General features: G+C 33.5%; 4 protein-coding genes across 11 annotated transcripts in view; 2 read left to right on the top strand and 2 right to left on the bottom strand.

Moving 5' to 3' along the window:
• LOC109851727 (tryptophan 2,3-dioxygenase) overlaps window positions 1-5,059 on the bottom strand; it is a 5,776-nt gene extending 717 nt beyond the window's left edge. The window contains exons 1-6 of one of the 2 annotated variants that reach the window (XM_020422079.1): window positions 4,594-5,052; window positions 3,917-4,080; window positions 3,480-3,688; window positions 1,695-2,057; window positions 1,196-1,445; window positions 641-734 (exon numbers count right to left, since the gene is read on the bottom strand). In XM_020422079.1, coding sequence (XP_020277668.1) covers window positions 641-734; window positions 1,196-1,445; window positions 1,695-2,057; window positions 3,480-3,688; window positions 3,917-4,080; window positions 4,594-4,622 — 1,109 coding nt within the window. In that variant the 5' untranslated portion in view covers window positions 4,623-5,052. Of the gene's footprint in view, window positions 1-640; window positions 735-1,195; window positions 1,446-1,694; window positions 2,058-3,479; window positions 3,689-3,916; window positions 4,081-4,593 lie in introns of those variants that run through there. The other variant, XM_020422080.1, reaches the window with a different exon arrangement.
• Window positions 3,629-12,751, top strand: LOC109851726 (ankyrin repeat, SAM and basic leucine zipper domain-containing protein 1-like). Of its 5 annotated transcripts, XM_020422076.1 has the most exons (11): window positions 3,629-3,713; window positions 6,591-6,729; window positions 6,805-6,968; window positions 7,157-7,279; window positions 7,344-7,473; window positions 7,785-7,890; window positions 7,957-8,091; window positions 8,159-8,502; window positions 8,613-8,835; window positions 8,915-9,116; window positions 10,710-10,785. In XM_020422076.1, exons 2-10 carry the CDS (start codon window positions 6,623-6,625, stop codon window positions 9,071-9,073), a joined length of 1,491 nt encoding a protein of 496 aa, XP_020277665.1. In that variant the 5' UTR covers window positions 3,629-3,713; window positions 6,591-6,622; the 3' UTR covers window positions 9,074-9,116; window positions 10,710-10,785. The 5 variants fall into 5 exon arrangements, with proteins under 5 accessions (XP_020277665.1, XP_020277663.1, XP_020277662.1 ...); XM_020422074.1 differs by lacking the exons at window positions 3,629-3,713; window positions 10,710-10,785 and adding an exon at window positions 12,455-12,751 and having other exon boundaries at window positions 6,440-6,729; XM_020422073.1 differs by lacking the exons at window positions 3,629-3,713; window positions 10,710-10,785 and adding an exon at window positions 10,857-10,933 and having other exon boundaries at window positions 6,440-6,729.
• On the bottom strand, window positions 9,431-12,456 carry LOC109851725. The gene is made up of 3 exons (XM_020422072.1): window positions 11,369-12,456; window positions 10,887-11,241; window positions 9,431-10,810 (listed from the first exon to the last, which is right to left on the bottom strand). Exons 1-3 carry the CDS (start codon window positions 11,651-11,653, stop codon window positions 9,726-9,728), a joined length of 1,725 nt encoding a protein of 574 aa, XP_020277661.1. The 5' UTR covers window positions 11,654-12,456; the 3' UTR covers window positions 9,431-9,725.
• Window positions 12,752-13,719: 968 nt separating the features above from the next.
• Window positions 13,720-18,237, top strand: LOC109851681 (zinc finger protein 2-like). Of its 3 annotated transcripts, none has more exons than XM_020421991.1 (5): window positions 13,720-14,265; window positions 15,812-16,051; window positions 16,146-16,375; window positions 16,479-16,880; window positions 17,183-18,237. In XM_020421991.1, the coding sequence occupies exons 1-5, from the start codon at window positions 14,056-14,058 to the stop codon at window positions 17,526-17,528; spliced, it is 1,428 nt and encodes a 475-aa protein (XP_020277580.1). In that variant the 5' UTR covers window positions 13,720-14,055; the 3' UTR covers window positions 17,529-18,237. The 3 variants fall into 3 exon arrangements, with proteins under 3 accessions (XP_020277580.1, XP_020277581.1, XP_020277582.1); XM_020421992.1 differs by having other exon boundaries at window positions 16,479-16,927; window positions 17,183-17,396; XM_020421993.1 differs by lacking the exon at window positions 13,720-14,265 and adding an exon at window positions 15,662-15,701.
• Window positions 18,238-25,188: the final 6,951 nt, after the last annotated feature.

Genomic DNA, 25,188 nt, shown 5'->3' with positions numbered 1-25,188 from the left:
GCCCGATGCATGCTTATTCGCGGATCTTTGTTAATTAAAATCTCAGTAACTATTGCGAATCTAGCAAAATGGTATAAGACTTTTCACCTAAGTTTTATTCCTTCTACCTGCCTACGAGAGATGTTAAACCAATTCTGGGACACCCTGTATATTATATACATACTACCGTAAGGTCACTGACCTCGGCCGCGCGACCTTGGCGGAGTCACTGACTTCGGTCACGTGATTACGGTATATATATATATATATATATATATATATATATATACACACACACATATATGCGTATGTGTGTGTATTATATATAGATATAGAATATTACATATATATAATATTCTCTTGTTTACCCTTTTCCTTGTCACGTGACTTTAGTCACGTGTTGTTTTTCCACTTCTCTCTCACTATTTTTTGAGTTTGATTTTCATGCGTTATTTCTGACATTTCTCATATGTGTATTATATGGTTTATAAAACGTATATACTATCTGTCATCGCGGTGACAGGTTGTGTTTACTGACAACACGTTAAATAAAAATAACAATAGCGTGCGCGTACCGCGCGCCTGTGTTGTGCTAGTTAATTAAAAAATGTGTTACATAAAAATACACATACAGAGAGTAGTAAAAGAAAAAGAAAACTACCTTAACGTGGACTTTAAATATTGATAGCCAGAAGAGCCACCGGTACCTAGTTGCTGAGATCCGATCATCCTTTGTACCATGATAACATGGTTATCTGAAATTAAAGAAAAAAAACAAACATTTTTCTCTACAAGCAACGAAAACTGAAAGAATCGTCAGATACATTGGTGAAAATTAATTCTTACTAATTAAAATAATGAGGTCTTAAACATATTTTAATTAACAGAGATAAAAATTGTAAAAAAGGATATTTAATATAAAGATACAAATTGTATGAAAGATTTGCTTAAATTAAGTGTTTTTTTTCTTGTCGAGTACACAAATTTTTTATATATATTTCAAAGGTTTGAAGTCTTGAAAATGTATTTGTAAAGTTATAAGTCAAAATTCAAAAAATGGACAAAATCACATAGATCGTAAGAGATATTAATTAATACTTTTCCTACAATATATTCACAAAAAAAATGTCTTTAAATATGTAATAACATCCTGAGATATATCCTACATGTTATTATATTAACAAGTGCTTCACACGCGAGAAAGTATTTTTCTTACACCTCCATTTCGTAATTAGAGAGTCGATATCCATTAACGCCGTAAGAATCTGATGCGGCTGACTAAATCGCGGCTCATCCCGATACAAAGTGATCATTATCGCTCCTTGAAGAGCCTCATGCGAGAATCTTCGTTCGCCCCGCGAAACAAGAGCGTTGTGAAGAGATTCGGTGAAGATGGTTTCGAAAACTGCCCGCCGCGATCGCACATTATTCAGTAAGTACTCTCTGACTTGTTGTCTCGGTTGTTTCTAAAAAACAAAATTTTGATGAAGTTTTCAAATACACAATACAGTTCTTTCAAATAATTATAATTTAGCTCAAAAACAGTTAATGCTTTGTAAGAAAACTTGATAAAAAAAAAAAAAAACACAATAAAAGATTCAGTCTTCAAAACTGTCGAGAAAATGTGGATGTTGATATCTCTCATATTTGATCAGTTTAATTTTACATGATTTAATTGTTACACGATTTGCAAAATTGATCTAGACATTGATTACGTGTGCGGCTTTTTCCTGCTCGGCCAGTATTTGTTCCACCGATCGCTTGTATTTTCCCCAAAAATTGAAATCGTCATTTGTCTCGAGACCTGGCGTTCTGGCTAACCATCTTTGAACCAGAGTACTGAGACTGCATTCCTCCTCCGATCTCTTGATTGCCTCGATAGCTTTCGGATCTCTACCAAAAACCTTTATATAATTCTGATTATATTTGACTCTGTTCTCTTGCTTCACGCCCAGTTTGTTCTCCAATAGACGAAATTGTAGCGACTGGAAGCCCGAAGCTGGACACAGATAGTCTCGAAATTCTATAAAGTCCAACGGCGTCATCGTTTCGAGAATTGTTACTTGATCTACCAACAGCTGTAAATTATTAATAATTTATACATGTATGGTGTGTTACTTTGCTGAGATTTGCGAAAAATTAAGTAATGTAAGAAGATCGGATAATAATTTACTATATATTGAGAAAAACCCTGGTGAGTCAAGAAAATATTATTTAATCCCAACATACGACGATCAAAGATTATCGAGCAAATATTTATGTTGATTTAAAGAAACGTGTTTTATTTTAACTCTCACAGACTTGAATTGAGAACCAAGTATTTGAAGCAATAATTTGATTTAAATTAAATTAATTTTGTTGACAGAGCATTTTGTCGCGGTATATAAATAAAATTTTATTTTCTACGAGAACAAATCAACGGGAAAGACGCTTTGTATATTGTTATGACTATATAATATTACTTTTTCTTTTTTTTCCTTCGATTTTGCAAGTTCTAAAAACCATGTTTAAAACGCCGTAATCGATTTTTCAACGCGACTGCATTTCTATGGATGCCGGAATAAAAAGAGGGTATACGCGAACGGTACAAAGGGCGTATATAGTGCATTATACAGGGTACGTATAAAAACAAGTCAAATAAATCATATATTTCAACTCTTAAATATGAGGACAATGTTGTTTGTTTTGAAAATCAATTGTTCGAACATAAAGAGACTTCTCGTTTTCAATCTCGTTTAAATCTCGGCCTCAAGATATCCGATATTACGTCTTGTGAAACGTATCAGTGGTGCAATGCCGCGGAAAGATGTTTCATCGAATCACATAAGGGAAAGGTGCGACCGCACATCCATTCTGCGGTATTGAAACAGAGTAGTTGCCTAACGTGATTACTACAAGCAAAGCACACGGTGTCGCATAACGTCTAGGGATATTATTTCACTCAACCTCCAATATCATTTCTGTGGTTCTCACGGTATACCTGCATCGTGTTCAATTGAAAATGCTGAAAATACATATCGCGTGTTGTGTGACGAACATTATTATTGCAACACATCGCATTGAAATTTATCGCGAAAAAGTAAAAAACTTTGCATATGGAAAACATAATGTGTAAGACGCCAAAATAAAATACAAACTAAAACAAAATTTATCGATTTTGTGTATTTTTTATATTTATATTTTTTTTTATCTGGATTATTTGCAACGTGTAAACTACTGTAAGAAAATGTGTCACAAAAATAAACAGCTTTATCTAGCGGGATAGAAAAATGTAATTAAAAGCTATATATAGAAACTTACAGAAGCTGTTCGGCTGCAAGCTAATCGGCTTGCGATTGAGAGCCGTTCACTTTTCATTACCATTATACTAAAATAAGCGGATTTGTCTATAAAACACTTGGGCTGCTTAGCATCTACTTGTAAGTAATCTCTATTACACGTTACAGATCGTGTAATATTTATTTCTATTGGCTATATATAAAATCGTTTTTAAAACATACTTTCAAGATAAGTACAATGCGATTCAATCGCTTCAGGATCTCCAGAGTTTTTGACTCGTTCAGGATGTAAGAAGATTTATTTTTCTCGTTGATGGCCGAGTGCTCATTGGAAGATCCGTTGGACGCGTTGCATATGGTGGATTCGGAGGTGAAAACCGTCCTGACGGAGTCGAGCTCGAAAATAATTTGTTTGAACCAGAGCTCGTAGGCTATGAAAATCAAAATACGTATCAAGTAAGTAATTGATTAGGCTCTTTGTTTGGATTAAAAAAAAAAAATTAATGTTATATATAAAATAAATAAACGGATAATAATGCGTAATTTTATAGAGTTATTGTATAAATTTTACAATATTTTCTGTCAGCGTAGAAGTAAATTTAATTACTGCTTATTTTTAATCGAGCTACATATGAGAAAGGACTCTCAATCATTAACACCTTGATGGGTGACGATGAAAAGATGCTCATCGTGAACTTCGTCACTATACTCGGCGCTGAGCAACCTTTGCGCGGACAAAATTTTGTCTAAGCACAGATATTCGCCGTAAAGTAATGCTGGTCCTTGCGTTATCCTTATGTCTTCGCCCAAATCTTGATTTTCTCTTCAATAAATATTGTTCATATTGTTATCACTGTTGTAATTGCACACGTAAGTTTCTATACGCTTTAAATGCAAACGAGAGCGATAATATGCGATTAAGACACGACGAATCGAATGACGATTACGCGTTATCTCTTGTGCAATTTGTTTTGATTTCGCGCGAAATATTTTTTTTATTTGCGTGTTTTTTTATGTAAAACTGCTGACTTCGATGTTGAGACTCTGATGCAAGAAGAAGACATGCTGAATAATAAGCAAATCTGTTATTTTTCACGATAATAACTAATATATTTTAATATTATATATACGATGCAAAAAGCGCGTGCGCTCTCGAGTGCAGAATAACAGAGTGAAAAAATTTAACAAAATTGAGAGTGGCGCGAATTTATTTGTTTGACATTAAATCCACTCGTTAATCTTAATCTTTAAAAAATAAGTTTATACCTATTAACCTTTGATAAAACCAAATGTCATTACTTTATTATCATTTGAGATAGAAAAAAAATTTACTTACGCAATACCGCTTGATACTGGACAAGCCATGATTGAGATATGTCTTCTACAGTAAAAAAATAAATATAAAGATAACACGTTTAAGTGCAAAATAAGTTTTTGATAATTATTTGTCAAATAACTCTTTGTTGATTCTTGAAGAGAAGCAGACTAGAAATCGGTAAGACACGAACTGGTGTATCGAGACTCTAAATGTGATTTATTGAATTCGCACAAAATATCTACGCGAAGTAATCACACGGAGCACACGTTAACGAAGAGAAGTATTGCGTGCGACTAACGTTCGATCGACTAGGGGTCGGTCAGAAATTATCTTGCATAATATATAAGAGCGTGTGTAATGTAATATACAACCATATATAAAAATATTTCGAAACGATATCACGATATCAGTAACTACAGAGTTCTAGTAGTTTATCATGTGCTTAACAAAGTCTTGTTGCATTTAACATCATACTTTTTAAGTTTTGTATAAGGTAAAAGAGTTGTCTTCACTTTTGCATACGGAATGTATAAATATTAATATAACATGTTTTAAAGTTTTTAGTTTAATATACATATGTATATATGTATTTACGTATAAAGAAAAAGATTGAAAATGAGAGAGAGAGAGAGAGAGAGCGCAAATTAAAACACCTACTGAAATTCTTTTATAAAAATAAATAATATTTTAATTATATAAATTTTAGCGAGATACTTTGTTTCTAATTTTAAATCTCATTTTCTTTAAATTGTTATGTTTTGATGTATGTTATTTGATGACAGTCAATATTTATTTTTTATTTATCTAAATAAGTTATATGTTGGATGTATTCAGAATTGTCAAACAACCTATATGTAAATTTATAGATAATATTTAAAAACATAGATCTTAATTTATTAAAACTTAATTGTTTTTATATTTCTTTTCCGTTCTTACAATGGGTGCGTTCGCTTTAGACGCTTTAAGCGTCAGTCTGTCTTTATTGTTGTTTAAATATAGAACAAAGATAGACTGAGACGCTTAAAGCGCGTAAGCGCTCAAAGCGAACGCGCACCCAATAACAGTTAGTTTCTTATAATGTTTCCTGATTGGTCAATTCTCTCTTCCGCCATTTTTAGTCCAAATAGAAATTTAACCAATCAGTAACAAGTTCGAATTGTCTAAACTTTAACGCCCGTTTTCATCATCTCCGATTAAATTAATCGGCCGATTATTCCATTGGAATTGCCAGTCGCATTAATCTTTTAGAAGAACGGACCAATCACGACTGATACTTAATCGGAGATGATGAAAACGGGCGTAAAACTCTAGCGCTGCGCGTCGTTGAGTTTGATAGGTCGTCTATAACGACTGCGTTTAGTAAAGCCTATGTCACACTACGGATTTGGATTGAAATTGGATTGCAATTTGATCAATAAGAGCGAAGATCAGTAAACTTAGGATTGGTTTTCTTTCTTCTGATTGGTCAAATTTCAATCCAATCTCAATCCCAATCCGTAGTGTGACATAGGCGTAACAATCATTATCGTGGATTGGTCACTCACATTGTTCAAAAAAATCAGTAACATCATAGAAATTTATTATATTACATATTTGTTTTTTTTTTTTTATTATTAAACATTTTCAATTTTTTCTTTTAGTCAGCGCTCAATTATAATTCTCTTCCAATTATTTACTAACTCCGTTCGAATCTAACCACGGTTATATCAACGTGCTGACGCAAGCGCATAAAAGACTTTTGCACAGATTTTAGATCTAATTTCGCTGATTGGTCAGATAGAACGTTCCTTGCATGGTTGCGTTCCGAATTCACTGCCAGTACTAAAAATCTATAGCGTATGTGACGTGAAATATAGAATTTAGTACTGGTAAAGAATATCAGAACGCAGCTTAAGCCAGAACAGCACACAAAACAACAGTAGAGAATTAACCGAACACATATGTAAACATTGTAAATATACATATGAAATGTGTATTTGAAAAGTCGACTAATTAGTACATGTTAAATATTCCAGAAAGAGATATATGATATATTTTTGTTTTTATCATGTCAAGTAAATATATAAATTTGAGACCTGCTGGGATGTCTGACGATGAAGATGACGAAGATGATTTCGATTTTTCATATAGGGTATATGATTACTTGATTTTTATGTACATAACATTTCTATTTTACATTATATTGTTTTCCTTTATATAATTACATGTTGCTTTTGTGTGTTAGGATAGTAAAGTATATGATAATTTTTCAAAGAAAGATGTAACAAATGAGAAGACAACTGAATATTGTGATGTATATGATCTTCAAGAAGAAGAAGATATCTTAGAAAGTGATGTTATTAATGCTTGTATGACCGGAGATATCGAAGTAGTGCAAAAATATCTTGATAGTTGTAAGTATTATTGTTTTTTTTAATAATCTTAGAACATCATTTCTTTATATTCTCAGCTAATTTTATACTTGTGTTAATGTGTATCATATTTTGAAGAGTAGTTTTTGAAATATTTATAATCTATAAAATTCTGTATTATTTGTGATATTGAACTGTTTATTTTTATTTTTTATTCTTTTTGTATATAGATCAAGATGTTGATAAGTTTCTATCTACTGGATGGACCTTATTATTATATGCTGCTTCATATGCACAACCAAAATTAATGCATTTCTTGTTAGAACATGGTGCAGATCCTAATAAACACAAAGGTAAAGAATTGATAATATTTATTTTATTATTAATGTTTTTACAACTTGTCTTGTAATTATACAGATGGATTTACACCCTTCCTGGCATTATGCAGTTCCATAAAACAAAAATCTGAGGACTCCCTAGAATGCCTTAAACTATTAGTAAATAGACACGATGTTAACAATATAGTTCAAGCTGTAAGCAAACAGAGGTAAATTCAAAATATATGGGTAGAAATTTATAAGAAACTAATATTTATTTTAATTTCTTTGTAGAAGTGCCAAATTGAATTTTGATATCAACAATCGTATAAATTCATTTTGTCATGCAATTTGCATTGAATCAATAAATATTTATGATAGAAATACAAGATTTACAAGATATACAAAGATTTTTCACTTCTATTATCATAATTCAAAATAGAACAACAAGCACTTAAAAGTCTTACTTTTGAAATTATCATTATTATGTTTATATAATTAGACTGTGTAAAGTGATAAGTATCAATTAATTCTTTAACAGGGAAACTGCTTTAATGTATGCCTGTAAATCACAAAGCGCACCATTTGTCAATGAACTTTTGCAATACGTAACAGATATCAATGCAGCTGATTGTGATGGAAAAACTGTAAGATTTGATATTATTTATCTATTAACTGTGATTTTCTTTTATAAATTGTTGATTGAATTACAGGCATTGATGTATGCTGTCACAGCTAATAGAATCGAAATTGTCAAGATTCTTTTGGAACACAATGTGGATACTTTAATAACAGACAGAAATTATTTGACCGCTAAAGATATTGCAGATATAAAAAATTTTACACAGGTAAACAATAAATGTGCTCTTACTACTAATTTTGTATCGCTAACAATTAGTTTTTTTTTTTTTTTAGATATATCATCTACTAGAGAACAATAACGAAGAAGAAGTACCAATGTTTTGTGAAATTTCTCAAGTAACAACTTGGAGGGACTTATTCCCAGATATGTTTCCTAAAAAGATTTTAGATTGTGATGTATCAACAATCTTATATGGAATGGGTTTGGAAAGATACAGCAACTTATTTAAAGGAATGGATCTTAAAATTTTTTTGCAATTGACAGAAGATGATATTTGCCGTTTAGGTATCGATATATCTGTTCATAAAAGCCAATTTTTAGAAAGTCTTGAAGAATTTCACAGTAAAAAATGGCATACGAATAGCCTTGGCATTGTTAAGAAATCTGATCCGTATACGTAGGTTTAAATTTTTGTTTTTAATATTTAATATTAGTTTTTTTGTAGAAAGAATTAAAAGAGTACAATTATATTGTATATATATATATATTTTTTTTTTTAAATTACAGTATTTATGATAGTATACTATCTCTGGCAATTATAAAGAAACAGTTAGGCGTGACAGCGTCTACTTTCCAATATATTAAAAATAATTTGGTGCAAGCTGAAAAAGAAACAATTTGTCTTTCTTCCGTGGAAAGAACGAGATATGAAGACAAGTTAAAAAAGATACAAAAAACTTTGAAAAATCTAAAGATTGAAATAATGCACTTTCAGAAATTGGCGCATAAGGTACAGTATAAAGCTAATAAAAGATCTATATATTGTTTTACTATTATATAATGCTGACATTGTGATTTGACATTTGTAGATCGATAAAGAAAATGATATTGGTGCGCCAGCAACTTTTATCGGACCAAAAGAAAGCAAATTCTTTCTTTCTAATTTGACTTTAGTAGGCATTACATTAATGACGGGATTGTACATATGTAAAGCAATCCCTATCAAAAACTTTTGGAATCTTATATAACAGAAAAAGCTCTTGTAATATTTTGTGATTTTATTATACTTTTGTAAGTATTATATTTTTGTATGTATACATTATTTTATATCCTACACTTCAAGATCATAATTAATATTTTTATATATATTTAATATTTGTTATATAAACCCTTAAACTATTACCACATAAAGAAAACAATGTGTACACTTTTATCGTATATAGTAATATGCTTTATTGACAATAATATTTTCAAGTTTCACTAATCTCATTGGGCCAGTTGTACCAGATTTGATTAAGCTAATTGATTATTTAAGAAAATATTCTAATTTATAACTTCAAAACAAATCAATTTTTAAATGTTTATTCTAAAAATAAGTTTCTAGAGTTTTTTTGAAATATGAAAAATATCAAATCTTTACAGCACAAAATTTTTTTTTTTTTTTTTAACTTTAATTTGCGTATATAAACTTTTGTCACTGTGTGTGCCTAAGAGATCTAAGTTCGTCAACAAGCAACTAGTATTAAATATTTCTTAAAAAGGAAAAGACACTCATGATGATTTATATGTGTAGGCTTAAGTGTAGATGACTGAATAGAGACGAAAACTTCTAATCTTCACATTTTCTCTTTGAAATTATTTATTTGTTTACAGAAACTAACAACTAACAACTGAATTTTCTTACAAACCGGTACATTTGTCTATGCACCATCTTTGTTTGTTTATAAATTTTTGTTGATTATAAAATTTTCGTCGATTAGTCATATCGCACAGCGATAATTCGACTTGCGTCATAGCAAGGCCCTTGTCTTTTAATTTCTTAAGAAATTTTCTATTTGTAAAATGATACGCAGTTATAAAATTTGACGTGGCCATGTCTATGCCTAAGTATCTGTTTCGCGGATTTATTTCTTCTAGTGTAGCAGCTTCTTTTTCGATTACTGGTGGAATATGATCAGATACATATTCAGCACTTCTATCAGTCAGAGATCTTAAGCTGTCAGCAATGTTCTTGTTGTTTTCTTTTACATGTTTATCCTCAGAAATAATGCATAATTTATCATTTTGAGTGTTAAATGTGTTATCGCTTTTTTTATCAATCTTTTCAAGTGAATCTCGCGCGAATTTAAAAGCAGACAAAAAACTGGGAAGAGATTTTTGAAATTCTGCATTTTTAACACTGGCAGTCTTCTCTATTTGTATATTATTGCTATTATTATGTTCTTTTGAATTAACACATATATCTTTTGCATTCCGAATTTCCTGCAAATTTGTATATTCTGAATTTCCATTTTCTTCGAATAACGTTTCACTAACACGTGTTTTTAAAACTTGATTTCTCATAACTTTTTTTGATTCAATCAAAGTCATAGGTCGCAAAATATGATTTTTATTTTGCATGTTTATCGAAAAACTTTGGTTTCCCGCCTTGTGTGTTTTCACTGGATTCTGTTCTGTTTTCTTCACATTGCTCATTTGTAACTTATTTTCCACAATTATGTTATTCGCTAGAGACTCTTTGAAGTGTTCATTTTTTCTAATAAAAACATTCTTATCACGCATTTTTATTGCATTATTCAGAGTATCTAGTGACATATGCTTTCTTTTCAATGTGTTAGATTTGCATAAATTTATCACACTATTAAGTGTACTTAAATTTTTCAGTTTTCCTGTACTGTATATGGGTTTTGAGCCAAGTTTTGTTTGCAATACACCAATTGAATCAATACTTGCCAAACTTAAATCTTTAGGTTGTTCGGCAAATCCTAATAAATAAAATGTAAGATATATGTATATTGTTTTTGCATATAGATCTTATATTTTTTCAAGAAGATGTAAAACCTGTGTAACATCCTTCTGTCTGACAAGCTTCATCGATCGCATTAATTCCCCATTTTAACATGTACATATGAAGAAATGCTTGATATATCTCGATGGGAGTTTCGTTATTATTGTAGTGACGATCTTGCAAATACACTCTTCTTATACAACAGTTGGCGTAAATTATTATTCTCTGCAGAGCCTTGTAATTTGTTTTATACGCTTCGTGGCATAGAGTTTGAAGGTTTATTTCTAAGGTATTCCAACATTCTTCCAATTTCAAAGGAATACAAGCCATTCTTGCGTTGATTCTCGACCTCTCCAAATTATAAGTGAGAAAAGAGAATCTTCTCCGGTATTGCTCTTTGTCTATTATCTTTACAAATAGAAAAAAAAATTATTTTTGAAAAAAATTAAAATTATAGTAAAATTATATGAAAGAAAACATATATATATATAGTGTTTGCTCTTTGATAAGATATTGTAAAGCGTTATATGTATACCTGAACTTCCAACTTGAATTGTAAATTTAAATTTTTTATTACTAACACAAGAATAGGAAGTTTTATGTTCATAACATCTAACGTTTCAGCGGGAGTAGTTATATTTGTAACAATCGCGCTGTTGTGAGATCCTGTGATCTCGAGTACTTTGTCTCCGTATAAAGTATCATCTTTTATTCTGCGAATTTTACCGCCACAGGAAACGTATTTTGACCACAAATCTAATGGCTTATCTGCGATACTGTATAAGAGTGATATATATCCACAGTCTTCATTTTTTGACATTTTCGTTTCTCACTGGGGTAATTTATATTTTAAGTAATTTTCTCGTATGTATGTGTGTGTGCGTGTGTTAGAAACATTCAAAAGAAAGAATATGGCAAAATAAAAAATTTTAATACAGAGAATTTTACTGAACATTTCAACTTTCTTTTTTTCTACAAATAAAAAATATATACGAAGAAACTAAACATAGATTTAGTAATTATTTCCATGATGTGTCTTAATTATTCTACTTTTTCGACACTTGTTATAGGTTATGTCATTCCCATATTTTTGCATTTGTTTTTTGTGCTTCGATAAAAACCAGATATAATGCATTTATATTCTCGCAGCGTTACATCCGCAATTGTAACACACACATAACAAAACGACGTATTTCAGATGATAATTAACAATCTTTGAATAACAAAATAAAATTAATTTTCCACAATTTTTTCAATGTATTTTTTCAATAATTGAGTAACATTGTAAATAACTATTTCAATTTAGCATTCATTTTTCTGTGAAATTGTACATTTACGCAATCAATATATGAACATTTTGCTTAAGTAGCTTCATTAACAATTAATCATAATTTATTACAAATTATAATAATCATTATAAGCTAGTTTAAAAATTTAATCAGTTACATAACCGAGAATATATATATATATATGTACGTATTGTTTCACTCGGCTAAAATCATTTCAATCATTTGAATGCGTCATCATCATCGTCACATTAAATTTTCTTCAATTAACTCGAACCACAATACGTCTGAAATTAATTTTTGTTATTTTCATTTTTTTTTTTTTTTTTTTTCAGAACGACACGATCGCATTATTGTCGTCAGGAACAAAAAACGGGAATAATAATAATAAACGTCGATACGAATAATTAACGAAATAATGATCGCGTCATTATTCAACAATCACGGTGTGATGAAGAGCCACGGACCGGGAGAGTGGGTTGCGAGCGACACGGAGGGGCAGGATAATCGGCAAACACACGCACACACGTGCGCCCGGTGCGCGTATTAATTGCTAATTATTAAGTATTGATTTTTTTAAATGGGGACGTGGAGCGTAGCGCCGGCTCTCCGTATCCTCCCCCACGAGGGAGGCTGCTCGTCAAACATTCGCGGACTATTTTCCGCGTCGCGCAAAAATCCGCGCGCGCGCGCGCGCGCTGTCGCGGAGTAACATCCGGCTACGCAGGAATGGCGGGAAAACGCGGAATTCGCAACAAACGAATTAATGCGTGATGTATCGGCGCATTCGTGTACGGGTAACGGGGCACGTGTCCACAACGCGAACGTTGACGCGAAGACGATCGAGAAACACGTGATAAGTCGCGCGCGCGAAAATAGTAGGATAAAAAAAAATTGGCGCGCCGGCCAAGATGGCGGATCAATTAAAGTTCCGCGTTTGATTCCTTGCGCTCTCCGCATGGTCGCGTCGTCGTAGTCATCGTCGTCTTCGTCTTCGTCGTCGTCGTCGTCGTCGTTGTCGTTGTCGTTGTTACATTGATGTAATATGCGATTTTCGCGGATGCTCGCGGCGGCAGAGTTCGCGCGCGTCGGCGACGCCGTAGAACGCACAAATACACACATACACGCGCGCGCGCGCCGAAAGCGCCGTGCGCCGCGCCGCGACGCGAAGCGTCGGCGGAATCCATAAATAAAACAATTGGTTATATACATATGTTTTTCAAATCGACGAATGCTATTATATATTTTGTATTGAGCACTCTCGGCACTCTCAACGGGAGGGAAGAGAGAGAGACGAACGGGACGGGACGCACGCCGACGCCCGACGGACTCTCTATCCATCTCGCGCCGCGGAGAGCGCGCGTCTGTTTTTATAAAGAGCACACGAGCGAAAACGACGTCTCGCGTCGCGTCTCGCGCGGTGCCGCGCGGCTTATAATCTCGCCCAATCCGCAGCCCTCCGCTCATAAAGTATATACGGCGGGACGAGAGAAATAAAAAAAAAAAAAAAAAAAAAAAAAAAGAGGGAAAATCGTTATAGAATAATCAAGCCGCGCCGCTCGTTCGGTCGGTCGGTCGCTCGGTCCGCGGCCGCCGGAAGACACGCGTTTCTTCGCCCGGTCGCGCGCGCACTGTCGCAACCGTTCCTCGTTACCGAGGATGATGCAGCGTCGCCGTCATCCGGAAGATACATGAAGATACCGCATCGTCGCCGGGCGATTCGGCCGTCGTCAGTCGTGAGTCAGGAGGGGAGGGGGAGGGGGGGAAAGAGAAAACAGCGTCTCTCGTGCCTATCGTTTATCGTCGCGGAAAAGAAAAGTCTTCCAGCCGTGAATCGAGAACGAAAAATTGCATCGCACCGTTTTTTATTTTATTATTATCTCTATCTTCCGCCTAATTCCTGTGCGATCTATTTACATTCTCCACGATTTTTGAAATGGATACGACGATACGCGATCTCGAGCAGCGGCAGCAGCAGCAACAACAGCAGCAGCAGCAGCGTAATCGGCAAGCAGATCGGTCCCTGCCACATTGCCGGATCTGTGCGGCCGATATCGCCGCCGTAGACGGCGGTATACACATTTTTGGAGAGGACGGTCGGCGTCATTACCTGCAGACCAAGATAAGGAAATACCTGTACATCCTGGTGAGTCATGAAATTGCATTTTGTTTCCATTTCTCCACCACTTTGCTTTTTTTTTTCATTCAGAATTTGTCTCCTCTTACGCGGCGTGTGTCGGCGATCACGTGCCGGTCGTGACGAACATCGGCTGTCGCGAAATTTCGAATTTTGAAAACTCGCGTCGTGTCGCGCCGATCGACAGTGCAAGCGAGGTAAGTACATACGATTTTGTGAAGATTTCGCGCGATCGGCGATATATTATGGAGAGGGTGAGAAATCGGCGGGTGAGTACAACAATATGTGATGATCACGCGATCGCGAAATGTATGTAAACGTTGGAAATTTTGTCGCTTTACATCGATTAATTGCATACGCCGATCTCGAGTTTTGATTTCGCGAATGATGACCTTTCGCGAGAAAATTTATCTCTTCTTACACGCGTGTACGCGACGACGATCCCGTCGGAATCGGTTGTGTGCGCGCAGTCACACGATTGCGAACGTTCGCGATAAATCAGATAGATTGTTGTAATACAAAGTTAATAAGATTTCACTGATTATTATTTTTTTTTTTTTTTTGTTTTTGTTTTTTGCAAATAGTGACATATTTGGAGCCGCGGATATGCAAATCGACTCGTTCGTCTAAATATAAACGGCGACATTTTGGTGGTCCAGGTGCTTAAGTGTAATGACGTCGTCACGCCTCTTTCACGCAAAAATCTCCGGCCGAAAATTAATTATGCCCGGCTCCAGTGATTCGCGAAATGTCAACGAGCTTTATTGTTCGCAGAAAACGACGAGAACGATTGTGACGTGAAATACGCGAGAAATACGTGCGTCAAGAGCGACCATTTTGTGCGGGGCTACAAAAGTGTTAAAAATTAGCATTTTATTGATTGCAATAAGTATACCGCGCTCTGTATGTGCTATATAAGTACTACATCTATAAATATAATCGGAAATGAGGGCTGTCGGCGGGGAGGGACGTCGGAGAAATGACATCGGGCGGAATAAATTACGGAGAATATCGTCAAATTAATGGCGCTTTGTGTAAAAAATATGACGGCGATTTTTTCAAATAACCGCTCCGGTCTTCCATCGGCGAGATTATCGGCGCTCGTGCCGTGCCGAAAGTTAGGTTAATTGTACGACGAAATTCACTCGCCGAAAAAAAAAAAATGTGTGCTTGAATACAACGCGATGATGTAATAATGCACGCAATAGAAATGTATACTGATCAAATAAGAATAATATAGTAAATGAAAAATAATAAAAATAATAATGATAAAATATCGGAAAAACAAAATATATTTCTATGAATTTCGTCATAGTGACCCCAAAATAACATCAATGTCTGAAAAAAAAAAAGAATATTTTTTGGAACTCTGAAATTGTTTATATCTATTTTCATAAAAAAATAAATAGAAAATGTACAAACTAAGAAATATATATAATTATTAAGTACGTGAACATAAGTAAAAAAGTATATATAACAATTCAACAATTATTTGCTTATATTTTGGAAGTGTACACGTTTCAAAGCTGCATACTAATATTTACGTGTTTTTCAGATAACTTCGGAAGACAAATTTTCAAAAATGGTCTGCTCTATATGCGTTAGGAGACTGGAGGGTGTCCATCGTTTTGCAATGATGGCATACCGTACCCAAGAAAGATTAAAATTGCAGCTCTTTTCTAACGTTGACAATACAAATTCCGTACCGGATGAGGAGATGCAGATTATTAAGAATGCACAAAATACTGTAAAAAAGATAGAAGACCGAGGATTGTTACATTCTATATTGACAAAGGTGCGTATTGGTGATGGTTGGATTTGCTTTGAAATTGACATCTCTGTTTTTATCATGTGTGCCAAGTTATATCATTGCTGTGTTGTGTACACAGGGTACAATAGAAATTTTAACTGAAGACGAACCACAGGGACCACCAGAGTCGAATTCCCAAGAGGATAAGTGCCACACGCCAAGCACAGAGGAAATGGAAGTGAAGGTAGATCCGATGTTGTTTTTACAGTGTGCTATGGAACAATCCGCATCAGAAGCTTCAGATTCCTCCGACAATGAGGAAGAGATAATAAAGACGCATTCATTGGATTCTTTATATTTACACAATAGGTAGGAAATTTTTATGTTGACGTACATAAAAGTTGTTTCGAGATCGTATTGCTTGTTGTATATAGATAACTTGTTCAACACGCAAACCTACTTGTTTGTTTAGAGACACTGAAGCGGAGGAGGAAGAAAGGAAGGATGAAAGTGAGGCTAAAATATACGAGAACGGTGAAAAAACTGAGTCTGTGCATGCAGCGAAACCAAGACACGAATGTACAATATGTGACCGATCTTTTATATCACAGATCGGCTTGCAAAATCACTTGTGGTCGCATTTACCTAAGGGGAGAAAATTCGACGGGAAACCTATTTTACGATCTCAGCACGTTTTTTCCACGAACGGTGTGCTTCACACCAATCCTAATCTTGTAAAGGAACATGATGACAATTCGTCCAACTTTATCTGTCCAATCTGCAGTAAAAAAATTTCCACGAAAGGAAACTTGAAAGTGCATTTAGAAACCCACAGGCCTAAGGGAAAGTACGGCTGCGACATATGTGGAAGAATGTATGTTTGTATTGCTGCTGGATACACACACACGCGCGCGCACATATGTAATTTATAATAATTTCTTTGGCACACATAAAATTTAACTAAACTATATGTTAAAATATTATAAAATGATAATATTAAGATATTGTTAGATTAAAACTTCATATAAAAGAATTGACTTAATTATTTTATTTTATTTAATTTAAATGTACAATATATACACACTTTAATACATTATCTATAATTTTACTTTTTTCATAAAATACTAATCGCATTTATGTATCTTCTTTGATTAAGAAAAATTTGATTCTTTACAGCTTCAAGACGCAGAAGAATCTGTTCAGACACAAGGAGTATCACGGTGGCATACAATTCCCGTGTAATGTATGCGGCAGAGTGTATCCGACGAATTCGACATTACGCGCTCATAGTATAACACACTCGGATCTGCGACCGCACGCGTGTCCGCTTTGTGACAAGACATTCAAGCGAAATCAGGATTTGAAATTCCACATAAATCAGCACACAGGTGCGAGGCCTTATCAGTGCCCTTACTGTCCGAAAGCTTTCGCGAGCTCTGGCAACTGTTTTTCGCATCGCAAAAGGATGCACCCGCGAGAAGTTCATCGAGACCGACAGAGAGCGGCGGATCTAATGAGATGAACCGTGGACAGTCAGTACGAGGACTGGTCGTAAAAAAGAAAAAAAAATACATCTTGAATAAAACATGTTCTGTCGACGAAAGTGATAGAAAGTGACATATTAATCACGTATTATCTGTAAGAATGTAAACTTTATTTCCAGAAAGTAACGGTGCTAAAATGTACGAGAGCGGAAAAATTTTTGTATGCTTTATTACTCTTATTTATATACATTTAGCGTTAAACACGTTGTTGTTGGTACTGTATACTTTGTTAATGATTTATTGAACGCGTATGTTTCTCTTTCTGATACGAATGTTCATTGATCTAAGTGTTGGTAAACTTTTCATTCGTTATCAGTGGATTTAGCGATGAAGCTTTACTGCAGTGAGAAAATAGGGAAAATTAGTTGAAAATTTCATAGCCAGATATATATTCAAGTATTAACACGTTTCTAGTCTTCTTTTCGAAACACTTAGCAAGTTACATACATTATGTTAATAATAGAAAGAAAATAATGGTTGAGAGAATTGTATTTTTAGGAGAGTGCATATATAGATATTATTTAAATTAGTTAAGCATTTTTATTCGGATTATATATATGTTCAAAAATAATATAAGTTTTGCCTCGTGATTTCTCTTTTATAATGTTTATCTTTTTTGTGATGAAAAGCTTACACTGCCATTTTATGCATATTTATTTCTATCATTTTTTTCTAACGTTTAGAAATATAGTATATGTAATAAGTATAACTTGTTTTAGAAACAAAGAAAAACTTTTTGTTTTTCAAAATATATTTAAGAGATAACAGTCAATAAATATAATATAATTTTTATTCTTTATGTATTCTTGTTAAAACAGATTTGTGACAGGAAAGAATATATATATCAAGAAATTAACTTTGCAAATACTTTCTCTATATATATACGTACATATATAATGTTACCTTAAATAAATAAAACTCTGTGATAATTGTTTGTGGTACTGATTGTTTTTGTACTGGTTATGAAATTTACAACTATATAATGTGTATAAACAAACTTTTAGTAATTCGCTTCGCGAGAGGGAAAGGAATCGCCGTCAATTATCCGCCAGCTGCAGCAGTAGGAAAGTTTCTATAATATGATCAGTGGAAGCTTCTTCCTCTTTCGCGAAGTTAATTATTAAAGGCCTTTGTATATACATAATTTACGTATGAGTGAGTGAAAGAGAAAAAAGAGAGAGAGAGAGAGTATGTGTGTGTGTGTGTGTGTCTATATATTTAATAACATTATATTACATTTTGCGAGTTTTAGATTATACTTGATCTAGCGTTATTCAAACACAGTGACGAGAATTCTAAAAAAAAAAAAAAAAACCAAATATTATTTTACTTGTAGCGATCAAGAAGATATTTCACAGGGAACTTTATACGGGACATATATATATCGACCAAACAAGAACAAAATTCGTGAAAAGAAAACAGATTTTGTCTATTACATATTTTTAGCACAATACGAACATCATCATAAATGTTAAGACTGTATACGCAAATTGTGTGTCAAATTAGATAGTAAGATGAGGAGAAAACCTTTGGAAAAAAAAACCCCCCTTTAAGGACGAAACACAAAACCGTAAAACGTCACATGTCCGATTCTAGTCTTCGCAGTATTAATTATATCGATTAATCAGCCTGTAGAGACGCTGTAGTCGATATCACAAATACGATCACGACGTTATTCTTATAAGCAAGATATATATATATATATATACATATACATATACATATATATATATATATATATGTATATATATATATATATATGAGATAAATGTTACACAGAAGTCTGAGTAGTTTTAGGAAACTATATAATTAAGTTAGTTAATTAGTTTTTGCGTAAAACGTAGATACTAGTCTGTGCTTCCGTATACATTCGCACACGTGCTGAAAACACCGCGATGCCACAAATAGAAAGCATATAGGCCAAAAAAAAGGAAAAAAAGGAAGTTACACAACAGTACGTCAGTCGCAGTACATAAACAATACAAGTAGCGTACCATGTATCACAGAGAGAAAGAGAGAGAGAGAGATCACATGTGTAACCACAATATTAATACAGTATTAGCTCATAGAGATACAAGCGTGTATTTTGCGATTACGTTTTTTCCAGACGCTTACCGACATATATTATATACATATTATATAATATATATATATAGAAGTATAAACAACAATAAATAGTGGTTATAAAAAAAAAGAAGAAAATAATCAATTTTTGAGACAGAGAGAAAAAAAGCACATCCAAGGCAAAAGAAAATTCCATATGTTCACGGCTCATAATTAATTCTTGCATCTTAGATCTTAGAGAATCAAAAATTGAGTATTTTTCTAAACGAAACACTCCAGCTCCAGTGTAATCGAGATTAGCGCGCGTTTAATCGCTGATTATACCGATATTTCAGAAGTGCCAGTTGTGTAACGCAGAAGAATTTTAAGCGTAGCGTGTAACTCAGCAGCCGACAAATAGTAGACGGAGAGAGGATCATTTTGTAGAGTTATATAATTAGCGCGGAATATACCATCAATTTGTGACGTATGTATACAAAATAAAAGTTTTCGTTGTATAAAATGAGTCGAACCAGATGCGATCCCGCACTTTTTACGTCTGTGTAGAAAAATTAGTGTCGTTAAACCAACACACGTGTGTATTATGGAGAAAGAAACGTAACGATTGTAATTAAGAATATGAAAAAAAAAAAATAATAATAATAATACTCATGCAATTTGATTTCAAACAAACGTATCATTGTTTCCGGGGGAAAGAGACAAAGTACAGAGTGGAACGATACGTTTTATCGACACGCGTAAATAACACATTTCAATCTCACATGAGTATATTTGAAACGCGTTCGAGACAAGAGATGATAAACGCAACATCGACATAATATATATCTTCGCGCAAACAAATAAATCTTTTGTTTGTAATAAAAAACAAACAAAATAAGATAAAATATACAGTTACGTTATCGCAGCTAATTTAAGAACCTAGAATTGCGACACATCGAAAATATTCTTGATCATGGCAATTTCAGAATCCTCTGCGTCGCGGAAAGTTAACACTGATTACCGGCAAACAATTCTCCCAAGGAAATTGACTCTCGTAAACAAGTGTGTATTACATATCCCGGATAGTCAAATGATAGCAGTATGCCAGCACGCAGATTCCACTCAGCTCTGTCCTCACATGAGCGAATTGCATAGGCACGGAAATGCAAGGAAATGCAACACAACGAAAAATATAGAAATAAATGAAGACAATATAAACACGTTATGCTTCGAATCTGCTACATTTATTTCAGCAAGTTCTGCCCGATTGACGCAACAATATTTGCATCGCGGTGTAAAACACGTTTATATTCTCTTTTTTTTTTCTGCTTTTCCGTCGACACTAGTTGAGATAACAGATCGTGTCCGATGGCTGCATTCTACCGACATAATGTGTCATTGCAGACTTTGCAAAATATGCTTATTCAGTTTTAGTTATCTGGATATGTACGTGCACATGCAAAAAATATACGCGCATTACGAATGAAAACTGAACAGGTAAAAGCTGACTTAATTTCTACATATTTTGTAAAATAATATATTTTTTACTCCAAAAGTTATTTTATTATCGTAAATATGTGGTGTACGAAGTTTTATTAATTTTATCATTTTTACTATTTGTATTTTTAGACTGTATGTCATGAATATTTTTTTTTGTATAAGTAGTAATATATGTTCTCTCTCTCTCTCTCTCTCTCTCTCTCTCTCTCTCTCTCTCTCTCTTTCTCTCTTTCTCGTTTGCGCTCTCTCCTTCTAACGGAACACAGAATTACAAAGCAATCGTGAACAAAGAACGGCAAATTAAATTGTGATCGATTAATACTTAAATAAAATTGCAGGTTCAATGACCAATCCGTGTTGCGTATCAGCAGACAACGTCGCTCACTTAAATCACTTTTACGTCATATTGGCAAGCGTAGAGCGAGGACATAATTAGCCAGTTCTATCCGTCAGACGCGAGAAACGCAATTTCTGCGGCAGATAACTCAAAGTCTCATAAATCTAACGTCATTGATTCTAAGAAACTCATATCTAACAGATAAAGAGCTCGTACCTACTTGCACCATTTGATGAGGAATACAATACATAAACTTTTATAACTTTTTTTTATAACTTTTATCATCAACGATTCTATAAATGGCGAGCAACAAACAAGACGCGAGAGACGCGACAGTAAATCATTAACAATACCGACAGATAGTTTATAACAGTTGGTAAACGAGGAAAATACAGAGAATACTCGTCAAACAAAAACAATATCAATGTAAATTTAGCGCTGCAGAATTTTTTTAAATAACGGATCCGATTAGGCACACTTGGAGTTTTTATAGAAACTTGTAAGAAGTTCGGCAACACACTAAGTTTTTTGCATGACAAATCTTTTATTTCAATTAAGCTTTTTCTTTTGTGCTATTTGTCATTTGCAATGTCTAATGTGTTGAGTTTTCTCAATAATGTATGGTAAGATATATTTAATATACAGAGTGTTTCAGAAATAGGCGCGGCGAAGCTTTGGTATTCTACTCTCTCTAAGAGTGAAAAAAGAATTATATTTTTAAACACATAGGTTTCGGGAAGTCTTCCTTTCTTTTTTAGATAGAAACGATCTTTGTTTACCTCGAAATTTTACAAAGATCATAGGTATCACACTTAGAACTGTCACCACTTTTTCTTAATTTTAGTAAATATATTGATAAAGCAAATCACCCATATTGGAAGCAGCTTGTTGTTTTCAGGAAATCCGTTTTCAACAATGTCTTCGAATAAGTTACAAGAATTTCTAAAATATAATCTCACAAACAAGAAGCGTTTACATCTCAAAAAGTAAGAGATTTTCAAATCCATGTTTATAGTATATCACCTTCTTTTTATCTTTAAGAAGAGTAGAATACGATGTCAAAGTTTTGGTCACCTATTTCTGAAGCATCTTGTACATATATAAGTCCTCTCTCTGTGTTTTAGATTTTAGATATTTAGAGATTTATATAAAATATTTTTATAATATACTAGTGTACACACACACACACACGCACACAACATTCATTCACAGTTACTTGGTATTTTAAGTTTATAGTTTACAACAATGTAATAATGTGTAACGTATGTGGTGTATGTAACAATTTCACTTGGCGCCACTTTTTTGATATTAGTTTTTTGTAGAATAGTTTTTGTAGGGACAGATTTTTATATAGTACAATATAACAAATGTTTTTAGAGTTATGTGTAAAATACATTTTGTTAGAAAGATAAGAAATTGAGTTTGTGAAGGATTTATTATATATATATATATATATATATGTGAGAGAGAGAGAGAGAGAAAGAGCACATTCGAGTGGCGCGTGTACTTGGCGCAGAGACATTTGATTCATCGGGACGAAGTTCTCTGAAGCTTCTTCTTTACTTAACGATAACGTAGCGTTTCCTCGTGGGAGAAATAACACGCGGTTTGCAAAGTGAAATCCTGCTGCTCCTACACTTTTTTTTCTTCATCGCATAAATTTCGGTCGAACTCGGAAAGCTTCTTCGTCTCTTTCTTTTTGTTTTTTTTTTGTTTTTTTTTTATTCGCGTATCTCTCAAAAGACGAAGAAAAGAATTGCCGCAGTGCGTCGATCGTCGGTTGCGGTAACGTGTTGCCCCTAACGATATGTCTGTTTAGTCGAACTTATTAGCTAATTATCGCGCTGGAAACGTACAGGCGGCACTGTTATTGCCTACTTACCTCGCCGCGGTGTTTGATCCGCGATTCTTGAAGATTCGCGCGCGGTATATGTACACGCTGTTGTTTATATCACTTTAGAAGAAACTGCGAATTATATAACAACATATATCATATCGTACATAGATATTGTATATCAACACGAGAGATACGGTCGATTTAACAAGTTTTTCTTTCCCTGCAATGCTGTAATTCAACAATTATGTGCAATGCTGAATTTGTCAAAAGTTCTAATGTCGCAGCATTTTCAGTAATTGGAAAGAGTGAGTCACACATTGCGAAGTTTTAACTCGTAAAATATACATTTGTCCTTCGTTGTTCTTAACGTTCACTTATCTAGTATATAAACACATATGTATATTTGTATTTGTGGAAATAAATACAACATTCGCGCAGAGGATTAGAAATACAGAAGTGAGACACACGGATAGATCCGATGATATTCCACGTATACAACAAGTCTATTTACAAGCGCTAGAGAAGATGAGAGCTTGTATATATTTATATCTTCTTCAGCGGAGCACGATGTAGCACAAGTAACAGACTCTATTCAACGAACCGAATTGCGCGCTGCGTACTCGCGAACAACGAAGAAAATTTCTCGCTCAAACTTTCGCACATTACTTTGCTGCGATTATCTTAACGGGTTACGTATTAAAAGATTGCGCGCGCGCGCACGCAATTGTCGCAATTGTTGTATGTTTTTAAAATCGTCAGTTTAAATCCTCTTAAATGTGGCATGTTATTGCGTTAATAACAGATGACCTTTAAACATTAGGTTCGAGAAGCAACGCGTTATCTCGACTGTTACATAAAGATGATACACGCGCCTACATAAGTACGATAGTCGTCACTTACACAGTAAAAAATTGTGCATCAAAATGTAGAACTTTTCTTATGTTTTACGACGTTTTGATTATTACTTCAATGTAAAATTAACATAATACTGATATGTTATTATTTTTTTAAATCTTTTCACGTGTTAAATTTATGTTAACTTCACAAATTAACATTTTTTGCATGTCATTTAAAAATGAAATATTGTTTAAGTGCTTTTAACACAATGATTTCAATTAATCTAGATGTCTCGAAGTCAATTTAACATACTAAAAAAATTTTTTAAATCTTTGCCCACATTGTACAAACTAAAATGTTTTATTAACATTTTTTACGAGTTACTGTAACTACTGTTTTGTGTAGTTTTAATTATCTTATATGTTATTTTTACATCACGCTTACGGTCAAAATAACAAATATAAATGTAAAATATTGTGTCAAGTATTTGATTTTACTAGTTTGTCAATAAGTGACTCGCAACGAATGAGTTATTTTAAAGTAAAATTTAGAATGGACTTCCTGAAACATGCAAAAAATGTTAAAATTACCTTTTTTTTACTGTGTATTTACGTGTAAGAGCAGAGACGCAGCTACTAGAAAAAAAAAAAATATATATATATATGTGACAATTCCACATGAATGGAATATTCCTAATGTGAAAAATCAACAATTAAACAAAAATGTTTTTTTTAAATCGCAAATTACATTTGTTTGACTTTTTAAATTACAAATTAATTGAACATCTCACACTTTAAAACAAAGAAAAACAAAGAGAAATTAAGAAAAAAATATTTGTTTTAGTTTCCACGCGCGTCTTTTGTATAAAATTCAAAACATATCTTTAGATCTACTCTCGTTTCAGAACCGACAGTGTAAAATGTTTATTGAAAAATATATTGTCCTATACATTGCTTAGAAAAGAACTTTCCAAAGAACTCGAATGACTTTCTCTTAAAAAGAAGACAAAAAAAAGAAGAGAAGATAATTTTTTAAGATTCTTACATACATCGCTGAAAATAACTTTCCGAAGAACTCGATTAAC

The sequence above is a fragment of the Pseudomyrmex gracilis genome, unplaced genomic scaffold (genome assembly GCF_002006095.1).
Source record: "Pseudomyrmex gracilis isolate BER0280 unplaced genomic scaffold, ASM200609v1 scaffold_19, whole genome shotgun sequence".
NCBI classification, from domain to species: Eukaryota; Metazoa; Arthropoda; class Insecta; order Hymenoptera; family Formicidae; genus Pseudomyrmex; species Pseudomyrmex gracilis.
This window is presented reverse-complemented; position numbering and strand designations above follow the sequence as displayed.

Coding starts and splice junctions, on each gene's coding strand:
- LOC109851726 (XM_020422074.1), top strand. CDS start 6,623: ATGTCAAGTAAATATATAAATTTGAGACCTGCTGGGATGTCTGACGAT. Junction 6,730..6,804: donor TATGATTACTTGATTTTTAT/GTACATAACATT, acceptor GTGTTAGGATAG/TAAAGTATATGATAATTTTT. Junction 7,280..7,343: donor AGATCCTAATAAACACAAAG/GTAAAGAATTGA, acceptor GTAATTATACAG/ATGGATTTACACCCTTCCTG.
- LOC109851725 (XM_020422072.1), bottom strand. CDS start 11,653: ATGTCAAAAAATGAAGACTGTGGATATATATCACTCTTATACAGTATC. Junction 11,242..11,368: donor AATTCAAGTTGGAAGTTCAG/GTATACATATAA, acceptor CTATTTGTAAAG/ATAATAGACAAAGAGCAATA. Junction 10,811..10,886: donor GACAGAAGGATGTTACACAG/GTTTTACATCTT, acceptor TTTATTTATTAG/GATTTGCCGAACAACCTAAA.
- LOC109851681 (XM_020421991.1), top strand. CDS start 14,056: ATGGATACGACGATACGCGATCTCGAGCAGCGGCAGCAGCAGCAACAA. Junction 16,376..16,478: donor TCTTTATATTTACACAATAG/GTAGGAAATTTT, acceptor TTGTTTGTTTAG/AGACACTGAAGCGGAGGAGG. Junction 16,881..17,182: donor TGCGACATATGTGGAAGAAT/GTATGTTTGTAT, acceptor GATTCTTTACAG/CTTCAAGACGCAGAAGAATC.